The sequence below is a fragment of the Rhinolophus sinicus genome, chromosome 2, assembly GCF_057876585.1.
Source record: "Rhinolophus sinicus isolate RSI-liver-muscle chromosome 2, RSI-T2T, whole genome shotgun sequence".
In the NCBI taxonomy this organism is placed as follows: Eukaryota; Metazoa; Chordata; class Mammalia; order Chiroptera; family Rhinolophidae; genus Rhinolophus; species Rhinolophus sinicus.
In genome coordinates, this window is record NC_142502.1 from 6,124,107 (window position 1) to 6,137,406 (window position 13,300).

A 13,300-nucleotide genomic window follows, 5' to 3' on the forward strand; every position below is an offset into this window, starting at 1 on the left:
CTCTCAGAGGATTTGAAAGGCTGCCATGCAGCTCCTGGATTGCTGACAAGCCGTGACTCATTTTGACAGAACATTTGCCAGTTTTCTCAGATTTCAGTTTTAGCTCATACCCCTGTACTTCAAATTTCTTGCAGTTTCAAAATTGAGATTCCTTCTTGCTTTGTTTTATGAAACTATGCGAATTAAGCATCACGATGTCCTGTGTGCCCTCCTACATAGGACAGGTCTTTGGAAAGGTTCTCATGGTGTGGGATATTGAGACACAGTTCCTTCCAACCTGACCCCTCCCTGGTGACCACCCGTATTTAGCATGCAGCCAGTGGCCGGAAAGAAAGGGGAAGCTAACTGGCCCATATGGGACTTGAACCTGTGACCCTTGCTTCATTATAGAACAATATTCTACCCAACCCAACTCTTTCTAATGACCTGCAAACCACCAAAAGTACAACCTCTATTTGATTATATTCTCCTATGACTCATTATTTAGATTCTTAAAATATGAGCTTAGAAACATCTATGAATTTTATACTTTAAAATGAATATTTCCTGTTCTTAAGAGAATCCATGAGCACACGCACACAAGGACAGAATAATTTGCTCCCCAAATAAATAAAATATAAACCATAGCGGTGAGTTGAGATTTTATCTAGATATGTCATACTAATGGAATGTATTTTCACTATAATCAGATGAAATATAAGAGGAAATATCTTTTTTAAATTTTTCCTTAGTTGTAGAGCAGTATGCTTTGTTAATATTAACATTTATTTTCAAAAATTTTTACAAATATTGGGTTGTCAACTCTAACTTACCTTAGTTATCTGTGGATAATTCACTTTATGAAAGTGTATCTAGGATTTTGCCAACTAGCTTTGGAATAGCTGAACATCATCAGTTGGCAGGTAAGTATTAATATGTCCACACATTTTCAAATATATGCACACATACAGACACCCAGTATGATCCAGAGGCAAAAAATGCGTAAGTGGTTTTTAGAGAATTTGCTGCTCTTGAGCTCACCTGAAAATGGATTCTACACCGACCCAGTCCACATTACAAATTCATCACATTCCTCCAAGTTACTCCAAGTTTATAAAATCCTATCCAATATTGATAAGTAGAAAAGCCCTTGGAAATAATACAAGTAGTATCAACGGTTCAGTGTTGGTTTCTTTTTACCACTAGGGGTTCATTGATCACTTTACCACTATTGTACATATCTTACCCTCAGATGAACGTAGATACTCTGTTCTACTTAGTGCTAATTTGTCACAACTCTCCAATGAGTATATAATAGGATTCCTTCAATGCACTTTCAACTTTGTGCCAGTAAGTGGTTGAAAGGATTCGATGGAAATGTGGGTCATATCTTGAAGGAAACAAAATAAGATCTGTGCTAATGACATAAATATAACTACCTGTCTAAATGACTTCCTGAGGGTATTAAACGTTCCGTGACTACCAGCACATTATTGGTTCTAGGTCAAATGTTTTTCTCATAAATTTGACAATGTTAAAAAAAAAAGGAATGCATTCAGTGGGCATAGGTTTTATTTCAGATGTTGACTGTACTTTTTAATCATCAAAAATGACCAAGCATAGAAGTTAAAATGTGCTTCCTTTAGAAAAGAAGTTGTATGCTCAAATGCTCCTGAGTGTACCATAAATTGAATATAATAATTTCTTATAAATTTTTTAGCTAATGAATGGAAAGAGGAACATGATCTGACGTGTTCCATCAGTATCTGAGACCACTATGAATGGAGTCAGCAAGAATTTCTAAAGTGTTATTGGACTTTGTCCATAGGTTAACATCATAACATCATCCTAGATGAAAGCTATTGTAATAGTAAAATTGCCTAAATAATTAAATAGATAAATAATCTGTCATCAAATCAGAAAATAGCCAATTACTTAAGAGAAATTTATTTAAAATAGGAAAACAATTTATGTAGGTGAAACCATCCTATATCACTCAATTATTAATTCTCATTGCCATAGATTATTTTATTAGAGTGCCTTAATTGATGGACATTTAACGGAGTTAGATTTCATTTATTCATTCTACAACTATTTATTGTGTACCAACTGTGAACACGATATGGTGCTAGATTCAGGAGATGCACATACATGAAAGGAGAGGGGGTTGTGCAAAGAGTGAGGTCGGAAGGGACCCAAGCACTCTGGACCTCATCTTTGTTGGCTTCTCAATAGCATTCAACACAAATGGCCGTTTCCTCCTCTAGGCATTTAACGTGCCCCGGGTCCTTCCTCGGCATTAGGGTGTACTCTAGGCAAGACTTAGTAAACCAGGTCTCTGAGAAGTTCATGAAATGATCACTAACATGAAATTTCTCTGTTACATAAACTGTCTCATCAGTCACCACTTAATAAAATATCTTCATTTTATCCCTTGATAAGCACACAGCTTACAACATTTTCCAGAGAGCATTTTTCTATAAATTCACATATTCTAGTTTGTTTACCATAAGGAATCATAAACCAAGTATTTCCTGCTAAATGTATTTCATAAATAAGAACTCTTTTCTAGTAAATGCTGTTGTATAAATGTACCACTAGCATGTTTACAAGAGGGTTTGACCAAGTCATCTCTCTTTCCTGGGGCCAGAAAAATAAGAAAATGGTTAGTAGGCCTGATGCTAACCCATTCCTTCCCAGCTCCACATGTCCCTATGGCTTATAAATGTGAACCTCCAACTCACATCTTTCTCCTGAACTCCAAGTTCATATATCCAGTTAGTCACTCAACATTCTGACTTAGCTGTGTAATAGGTTGTCAAACGGAATATGAGCACAATAGAAATAATGATTTCTTCCCCCAACTTCCTAAACACACACACACACACACACACACACACACCCCTTTCTTCTTGCAAGTCTTCCCATCTCAGTAGTATATTCTCTCTTTCTCTCTCTCTCTCTCTGTCTCTTCCTTCTTTTTTCCCTCCCTCCCTCCATCCCTCCCTCTCCCTCTCCCCCCGCCCCACTTCTGTCTTCTCAGGGAAAAATAGCACACTCATGCTTGACTCCTTTTTCTCTCACACTATCTATCCAATATGCCTAAAAGTTTTGCCTCTTGTACCTTCAGAACATATCCAGAATGCAACCGTGAATGCCCACCTCCACCACTGCCTTCCTGGTTCAAGTCACCACCATCTCTCAGGTGGATTACTGAAATAACCTCCTACCTGCTTCCCTGCTTCCTTCTCCAATCCTCGTCCCCAAGAGCCTACTCTGAACATACCAGCCAGATGGCTCTCTTAAAAAGATTAGTCAAATTATGTCATTCCACAATTCAAAAGTCCCCAGTGATTCCCATATCTCTCAGAACTACAGCCAGAGCTCTTGCAATGGCCTTCAGGGGCCTCTACAGCCTAGATCCCCATTAACTCTGATTTCATCTCTTCTGTTTCCCTGCCCATCACTCTACTTCAACCAACTGGCCTCTTGGCTGCACCACAAACAAGCCAAGCATATTGTGGCCTCTGGACCTTTATAAGACTGGATCTTCATCCGGGGAAGTTCATCCCCCAGGTAGCACACAGCTTGCTTTTCTAATCTCCTTCAGATGTTTGCTTAAATGAGCTCCTCTATATGGCATTTCATATTCCCTAATCACCTCTTTGAAATTGTAATCCCCATCTTCCCTAGGGTTTATTCCTCTCTATTTTTTATCCTCCTTCCCTCATATCACCAGCTGAAGCACTATACAGTCTAATCTCTCAGGATTTATTGTTACAGTCTTTTGGATGAGAGCAGAGATGTCAGTTTTGTTCACTGCTATATCCCCAGCACCTACAGTACTGTCTGTCACAAAGTGGCTTTCAATAAATGTTGCATAAATTAGGTAACAGCAGAGCAAATCCATTTGACTTGATCCTAGTTTAGAGGAGAATAGGATCGAATAATGCAACCAGGAAGACCTTGAAACTTGTACTGTGGAGATTGGGTTTTATTCTGCAGGCTGGGGAAACCATTAAAGGGAGTTGAGCCAAGCAGTAGCACAAAGAACTGAAATCAGAGATAAAAGAAATCATGCCTTAAAAAGAAAAATAATTGCAACAGTAGGGATGGATCTTGAGAGTACAATGCTAAGCGAAATAAGTCAGACAGAAAAAGTCAAGAACCATATGATTTCACTAATATGTGGAATATAAAACTGAAAACAACAAAAGAGCAAGACAAACAAATGAAGAAACAGAAACTCATAGACACAGACAATAGTTTAGTGGTTACTAGAGGGTAAGGGGGGAAGGATGGTAGATGAGGGTAAAGGGGATCAAATATATGGTGATAGAAAGAGAACTGACTCTGGGTGGTGAACACACAATGTGATATATAGATGAGGTATTACAGAATTGTATACTTGAAACCTAAGTAACTTTACTAACAATTGTCACCCCAATAAACTTTAATTTTTTAAAAAAAAGGAATATCCAAAAACAACATACCTGTTTCTACGACTCTGGGCAAAACACTGTAAGCCTGTGTTTTCTCTGTAAAACAGTAACAAAATAGAAACCCTTTTTTATCTATCAGGAAAAAAAAAGAATAATGATGAAAGGAAAATTTTGTTCTTTAATATTATTCTCTTCTTCCTCAAGCTGACTATGCTCAGTGATATCGTGCGGGCTGCTAACAATTACTGTGGGCTGCACTATTGGGACCTGTTTTCAAAATGGTTTTAAAAACCGCTGGACTCCTGAAGGCAGGCGTGACAACATCCTGCTTGATGAGATCGCTAATCATGCATTGAAAGTGTCCTTAACTTGAAATATACGTATGTTCCCTAAAATTATATGAAATAAGAATATTAAATGAAGTTGATGGAAGCAGCATTTCAAAAAACAAACTTTGGAAAATCGATTTTGGGGGACAAATTTGTAGACATACAGAGAATAAATACCGTGTCTGTTTTGCCAGTTGGAATCGGAAGCCTTTCTCCATGTTGGACCCTATCTTATCCACCCACCCCTCGTTTTTCACTGAAGCCGATTAACAAGGAAACACAGACAGCACCAACAATTAGTGTCTTGACCAACACATCTTAGTATATGTGTTATAATTTTACAACCCATTTATCCTTCTGCAGTACAACCGGTACCAGCAATACGGCGCCGAGGAGTGCGTGCTGCGCATGGGGGGCGTGCTGTGCCCCCGCCCGGGCTGCGGGGCTGGGCTGCTCCTGGAGCCCGCGCAGAGGAAGGTCACTTGCGAAGAGGGCGACGGCCTGGGCTGCGGGGTGAGTACCGCGGCACCTCTGGGTGTTGGTTACGTGTGTTTGCTTCGGCAAATTGCCTGGGATAATACACGTGTTTTATTTTCATTTTCCATTTGGACGCAGACATCTTCCAAATGATGTATAAGAAAATAGATTTAAAATTTCTTATATGGGATTCCAGACGTGATAGATAGATAGATAGATAGATAGATAGATAGATAGATAGATAGATAGATAGATAGATAGATAGATAGATAGATAGATAGATAGATAGATAGATAGACAGATAGACAGATAGACAGACAGACAGAATGATTCTTTTTTGGAGGGAAGGGAAGATTTTTAAGCTTTAATTGCTTATCGTAGTGTTTATTCTAAGACGTTGTAAATCACTAGACCAGCCTTTTAAACTTTTCTGCCAGTGCTCAGTTGATTCAGAGCAAAAATGTGTGATTTCTTCAGAGTTGGCTTTAAGCAGACAGGAGTGAAAGGGAAAAAGAATTTCTCATCAGTGATGTCTTAGCGATATTGTTTGCCTAAGTATTTCAAGAAATAAAATGAAGATTAATGTGAAACTTGAAATGTTATTGTGATAAAAATCATTTTAAATTGAGATGCGCAAAACTAATGGTGCCTCTTAGAGGAGCAGAGTAAGAAATGTGGGAAATGTTTGTTCAAAGAGGTCAACCAACATGACCTAAACGGCTTCTCGAATGAATCTATAGCTGCAAGTTGCTGGTGAAGGGGTGAGAAAATGTAGCTCAAAGGTGGAAAGGCTTACTGACTTATAAATTGAAATGACAAATGGAGAATAATCCTGATGTGAAATTTCATGCAGGCTGGAAAAGGAAGAAAATACATATGCTTATAAAATGCTATTGAATTTTGCTGGGAAAACATTGATGTGTTCTAAAATTGCAACTTTACGAGGGGCGTTGTGAAAGGAGTGTTGATGGCAGAGGCTCATTACCCAGGCCTGATTTTTAGCTGAGCAGAGTCCCCTGTGCCTAGTTTGCATCTGTCCCCCTTCGTAAGGCTTCCTATCTGTCCTGCGGTGGGACTCCCAAAGCCCTGGGCTGAGCGAGAAAGTACAGGAAGTGGGAGTTGAAACACAGTGAGATGCCACGGTGCCTGCTTAGGAAGAAACACCTCTGGATTAATGACCATGGCTGCACTAGAACAAAAATTAAAGGATTGTTTGCTAGCCTCAGAAATTATGGAAGTCAGAGTACACTTTCCAGCATTACTCGCCATCATTTCCTGTGTAATCTGTGCCAGTCGTGTGTGGTGGCCTAAGCAGCCTGACACATTCTGGGCTCAGAATACTAGCGAATGTTTTCTTTCAAAATGAGTTATAATAGTTTTTAACTAACGGCTAATTGTATGCTTCTGCCTGCTGAGTGCCTGCTGCTGTTCCATTCTCTAACAGTAGATTTTAAGATCTTACCTTTCTTTATGAGGTGGGAAGATTGTTTGGCCAATCTTCTACACTCAGTTTTTCACCTGGCTTCAAAGAACTTTGAAGGTTTTGTGCAATTTGAAAGTTTCGAACTCCTTTATCTTTCCTTTTTTACACAATGTGACATACCTATTTAAGCTCTAACTGATGGAAAATGACATTGGAAGTGAATTGAGTTGCTCATATCTTTGAGTTAAGAGAGTTTGGGGGGCAAACCTTACCTTAAGGAAGACAGCTACCTTTGGGATGTTTCTTTGTCCTGTGGGAATTCGAGGTAATGAGTTTTGTTTTATTTTGATTTGTTCTCTTTTGTTGTTTTGGGAGGTGTGCCTACCAGTTTGTACCTTAGTTGTCTGTTGCTGCATAACCAATAACCCCAATTTTTAACCGTTTAATAAACATGTATTATCTCACAGAGTTTCTGAAGATCAGGAATCCATGAGTGACTTATCTGGGTGGTTCAGGCTCAGGGTGTCTCGTGAGGTGGCAGACAAACTGGGTTTGTGGGGAAAGGGAAATTTTCTTTTCCCTCTTAGTTCTTCTGGCTGGTCTAATAATCAAATCGACATGAGACAGATTAACAGGAGAAAATAACCAAATGTAACTGTATGTGCATACACATACACTTCCATGAGAATTTGGGACCCTGGGACAAGTCAGGAAGTTGAGGCCTATATGGCATCTTGAGCTAAGGAGCAAGATGGGAATAATGGTTTGGGACTTCAGAGCGGAAGAAGGCAATTCCCATGGAGATGGAAAAGCAAATGTTTGGTAAATAAGTGTTTGCTGGGCCACCTTTAACCATGGGACATGGAGAGGACTGAGCAATGGTCCTTGCTAGCTTCCCCCTGTCTATCATACTAGTTCATAACAAACTATAGTTACTATGATGACAGTCCCCTTCCTAGAACAGGTCCCTGTATTTAAGTTATTTTCAGCAGTTAGGGAAAAGGTCAGAGGTTCATTTTGAGTCTTTTGTTTCTTAAAAATAACCAGCTTAAAATAATCAATATCCCAAAGAGGCATAGCTGGAGGTGGCAAACTCTGTTCCCTTTCAGGTTGCAGTTATCTGAAGGCTTGACTGGGGCTGTAAGATTCCAAGATAACTTCCAAGATGGCTCATTCATGTGACTGTTGGCCAAAAAGACCTCGGTTTCTCTTGGCTATTGGCTGAAGGCCACAGTTCCTCACCATGTGTGCCTTGTCTTGGGTTATTTGTTCCCAGGATGGCAGCTAACTTACCTGGAGCAAGTGATGAGAGAGAGAGAGAGAGAGAGAGAGAGAGAGAGAGAGAGAGAGAGAGAGAGAGAAGAGAAGGTCACAATGCCTTATATGACCGAGTCTCCAAAGTGGCGCACCATCCCTTCTGTTTTATTCCATTCATTAGAATTGAGGTACTAGATCCAGCTCACCCTCAAATGGAAGGGAATTCGGCTCCATTTCAAAGGAAAGAGTATCAAAGAAATCCTGGACATACTTTGAACCACCACATTTTGCAGTTTGAAGAGGTTGAAGAAGGGTAAAGATAAATGATTTTCTATAGTATACACGATGCTTTCCTTTTCCTCCCGGCCTTTGGTGTCCCAATCCCCATACTATTTTTACATCAATTTCCATTGCTTTGACTTCTCAACAGACATAAATTGACCTCATCACTCTCTTTTATCTTCAAGTCCTTAACTTTTACAAAGGCTATTGACCCAACTTATATACCTTTTGGGATTCTGAAGTGGTTAAAAAGGAGGTTGAGTTTGATGTCTTAAGTTCAAATCCTGGCTCCACCAACCACTAGTGGTCTTAATTTTTTTGTGCCTCAGCTTCTCACCTCTACAATAGGGTGTATTATAGTAACATGGTATAAGATTATTATGAATATCAAATGAGATAGTAGATGTAAAATGCTAAGAACAGTGCCTGGCATTAAGTGTGTATTTATTTAATATTTAATCAAAAGCTTAATAGTTATCAAAAGCTCACCTAAAAGACCCAGTATTCAAGGAAAATTATTTACATTTATTTGATCCTCTCTTCCAAATATCTAGAATATACCCCTGGATCAAGTCAGATCTATAGAAGGGAATTAGGTACCTAGTCCTCACGATTTTAGCTCTTAAAACAATTGCTTTCCCTACATCGTACTTTGGCATAATGCCCTTTGTTTATGTTGTGGTCATTCTACTGGCTCAGGACCTCCCAGTGGACTTTTCTATGAGGAGCCATGGTGTCTATTCCAGGCTGATCTGAGCAGCAGGAGCAGTCATGCTTGTCCTAAGGAAAGTTGTCCTTGAGGGTATTGTGAATTGTGCAGCTGATCAGGTTTCCCTCTGCGAGCTGACTGCTGGAAAACCTAGAGCCACATTGGTGGGCTCTATCGCGTACACCGAGGCCATTAATGGGATGAGTTTTGGAGCTCATTTCCTAGCTTCTCTTTTTCCTTCTTTCTCTTCCCCTTTTCCTGATGCATCCTGTTTTGCTGTGATTTGTACATCTTTGCACGGCGCCAGTCCTTTCTGGATTTGAGGATGGTCATGGAAAGCCATCGTATGGAAGGAATCGTAGTGAGTTAATGTTTCAGTGGCAGAACAGGGCTCTGTAGGTAGAAGTTAGAGGAAGGTGAATCTCTGTTCAGTATTTGCTCTAACACCACAGATAACCAGCCACAAAACAGGATGCCTCAGGGAGTAGCGAGCACCTCATCCACACAGCGTTCAAGGAAAGCCATTGGCGGCAAAGCTACGGAAGAATCAGGGTCTTAGACATGGAAGAAACCCTAGCTATCATTAACTTCAGACTTTATATTCCTGTTCTCAGTTTTTATATTCTTGTCTTCATAGTGGTCCGCAGGCTGTAGTTCACAGGTTTATTGTAAGGGATGTGCAAATCCACCTGAGCTTAATTTCTCCTCAACTATCAAAAGATCCAAAAAGTACAACTCTTATTATGTGGGTATACAAGAAATGCTTGATGTTACAAAGAGTTACCTCATGCGTAAAAAGGTTGAGAACCGAAGTCCCTGTCATTCACAGAATTTAAATATTAAGCCATAGAGGTCCTTGGGATATGCCCATAGACACGCATGTTCAGAGCTGAGACACACACATGTGTTGTACTTCGGGCTTGTGTGGTTCTAAGCTTCTTGTCAGTCAGCCCCCAGTACATGCCTGGATGGTCCCCCGTACATCCATATTTGCTGTTGTACATAGTTTCCATCTGAAGAAACAGACTTCAGCATTTTGATTGTCTTTGGCTTCTTGAAAAGAGGTGCTAAGGTTAATATGTATGAGTCTTTTATTCAAACATCTAGTAATGTTCATTGGAAAATCAGACGCCCTGATTCTGTGCTCTACTCTGTCACTGAGCTTGACCATTACCCGGAGAACAGTGTGTTAGCTAATAAATAAAGCCAAGGATTTCTATTTAAATGATAATGCCGGTCCCTCTAGGAAAGGCCTGATAGATGTATGATGGTTATAGCAAACTTATTACCATTATGAAGAATTATTTGAGATTAAGTACCACCTCCCAGGATTGGTGGGAAGTGGTACTTAATCTTCAAACAAGTTGAAATGTTGCACTTGTTTCATGACTTTATATTCCTGTACTCAGTTTTTATATTCTTGTCTTCATTAGATTCGTGTATTGGGGGTTCAACATTCACTGAATGAATGAATGAATGAATCTTAACGTACAAGTAATATGAATACAACATCACTTTTATTTTCAAATATTATCATTTATTCCAATATTGCTTATTGTGCCTCAACAAGAATCTCTTCAAAAAATATTTAAGTACCTCCATATATTTATACGATATACGATGTTTCACTTGCACACATAATACATAATTCAGAATACCAAAATATGCTAAGTTCAGAGATCCACAAAAAGTCAACTAGGAACCTGAAAGTACTGTAAAAGTTAGAGTTTATATACCCTATCGAAGGCTACATGGCCAAATAAAGAATTCTGTACAATCTGGTATATAAAATGTCAGTCTTGGGAGCACTGAGGTTTTAGTTTTGACACAGCATGGAATATTTTTGATAGATGCAACTCAATGAAGAATATATTTGGATATCAAGTAGCCTGACCTACTCTGTGCTGACCTTTGATCATATTTTTACTCCTCATAAAAAATATTAATTCATTTCCTGAGGAGTTTACGTTATGCATTATTTTTTGTCTGGCCTTATTGGTATTCATCAGAACTCTCTCACTAACTTTTATGATTCCGAGGTAAAATGTTGACATGTTTAATACTGGAGAATAGCAAAAAAATATGGAATACAATATACTCACTAATCTGGGAATACAGAACGCTATGGCAATCAAACTTGTTGAGTTTTCTATAAACAAAACATCTTTATCTTATGTGGTGTTGTTTAGGGATATTATATGTCTGGGAGATAATTTCTTACAATAATACTAAGAATTGGATGAAGAGTTTTCTGTTTTGCATTAGAAACCCAAGGACAAGATTTCACAAATGCAGAAAAACAAAAATTACTCATTTAAATGAAAACCAAAGATTTCTTTAAAATCATATTACTGGCCATTAGTTAAGGAAACAAAATAGAATTTCTTTTTTTTTAATTAAAGTTTATTGGGGTGACAATTGTTAGTAAAAATAGAATGTCTTAAGGCATTTGATAATGACTCCCTCCTTTACTGAGTACCATGAGTCGCCCCAAAGCAGTTTTCAGGAGGAGCCAGTGACGCGTTGCCGTTGGGCTCCTCGCTTGCTCGCACCGGCCCTCTTAACCAAGTTTGTATCCTTGCGTTGTTTTCCTTGAAGAGCGTCTCACAATTTATAGAACTTAACGTTACCAGGGTCTGTCACACCTGGATCTAGACCTACTGCTGTGCACCAAGAAAATTTTGTTGAAAATAGTGATTTTGAACTATTTATCACAGTAGCATTAATATATTGTTGAAGATTTCAGTTCATTGAGAGTCTGAACCTCATTTTCAGTCCTCAAATAAGAAAGGAGTTGATGAAGACAGATGGAGACACCTAAGTCTCTCAGTGTTCGATAAAACTAATTATTGAGTAAAAAAATTAATAAATAGAGAAGAAGCCCTCTTTTTCAATATGTAGAGCTCAGAAATGGAAAACAAGCTGATTGTCAATATTTGATAGTCAAAGGAAAAACACAAGGGTTAATTTTCCTGTTCTTTAAAGATATTTTAATTTTGTAAAAATCCATAATTAAATTCCATGAAGCATTTTGTAAACAATATTTAGTTCTCCCTTTTCTTAAAACAGACTAGAAATTAAAGTCTAGACTACAAATATATGTGTTTTAAATGATGATGCTTTCAAAGAGATACCAGAAGGGATGAGTAGTTTTCATTGTGAGTAACATGGATTTGTAAGCATTAATTAAGCTCCAGGCTGTACCTCACTTGCCTTCACCGCCGGCCTCTCCAACACATAGAAAGGAGAAACATATCTTATAGACATGTTATTTTTTGATATACAAGATGTTATTTACCAAAAAGCATCTTAAACAGATAGTTAATGTTACAAAATGTCAAAAATACACATTCCATGTTTATTTGACATGTGTGCAAAAATCTAATTTAAACTTAGATTGGCTCATCTGCAGATTGGAAATAAGTCTTGCTAGACTTTCTGCATATGAGACAGCTTGAAGTGCAAAGATAGAAAGCTTTTTATTTAATTAAAGAAACCGTTCACAAAAGCACAAACAAGTTGTGCATACCATCCCTCTGGAACACATTAATCAATTGACAAATGTTCCTAGAAAGTGTTCTGCGGTTTGAAATAGAAATATGTATTTTCTAACAGCACAGGCCACTGTCCATCCCACTAATCTTTAGCTAATTTTTGTTCAAATAATGGGAACTAGGAAATAATTAGACTCTTTCAAAATGGTGAGCTCCGTCTCTTTGGACAATGTGGTATAAAATCAATTGTGTGGCAAATTGAATGGAAAAGTTTTTGTTTTTAATTAAACAAAGTTAAAAATTCAGTTCCTCAGTCACAGTGGCCCCATTTCAAGGGCTTGAGGGCCACATGTGGTTTCCAGTGATGGACTGGACAGTGCAGAGATCATACTTTCATCATAGTCACAGAAAGTTCTGTCGAACAGTGCGAGTCTGAAGACAGACTATGACATCACCCAAAGAAGTGGTGTTTGCAGACTCAGTTTCCTGTGTCTCATATACACGCCCTTTGACCTCTTTGGTCTAGTTAAGAAGACAAAAGTATTTCCACAAATTGAAAGCAATTATCTAAGGAAAAACATGGAGACCCGCGTTTTTCAAAGTGAGACTCGTGCTGCCCAGGTGTTACTAGGAGGGGATGTTACTTGGAGGAGGGTTGGAGTGGAAGCAGAGAGACTGCACGATCCAATAGCTGGAAACAGGAGTTCAGCTATGTTAACAGAGTGTTTTCTGTAGGCCTTTCAGCTTTCCATATGCAAACATGTATTTTGCCTGAACAAGCAGAATACCACAAGAAGGATTTCCTAAACTTTTTCAAGCAAGAACTGCCTGTTGGGTGGTACCTCTTATAAGACAGTGTTTCATGGAACAACTTGGGCATGAAATCACGTGCTCTGGTTTTTTAAGTG

At 38.6% G+C, this 13,300-nt stretch overlaps 1 protein-coding gene across 2 annotated transcripts in view; it reads left to right on the forward strand.

The window, feature by feature from the left end:
* PRKN (parkin RBR E3 ubiquitin protein ligase) overlaps positions 1–13,300 on the forward strand; it is a 1,116,534-nt gene that overhangs the window by 953,183 nt on the left and 150,051 nt on the right. For both annotated transcript variants that reach the window (XM_074333793.2, XM_088795206.1), the window contains exon 9: positions 5,114–5,263. In XM_074333793.2, the coding sequence (XP_074189894.2) occupies positions 5,114–5,263 (150 nt within the window). The remainder of the gene's footprint in view (positions 1–5,113; positions 5,264–13,300) is intronic.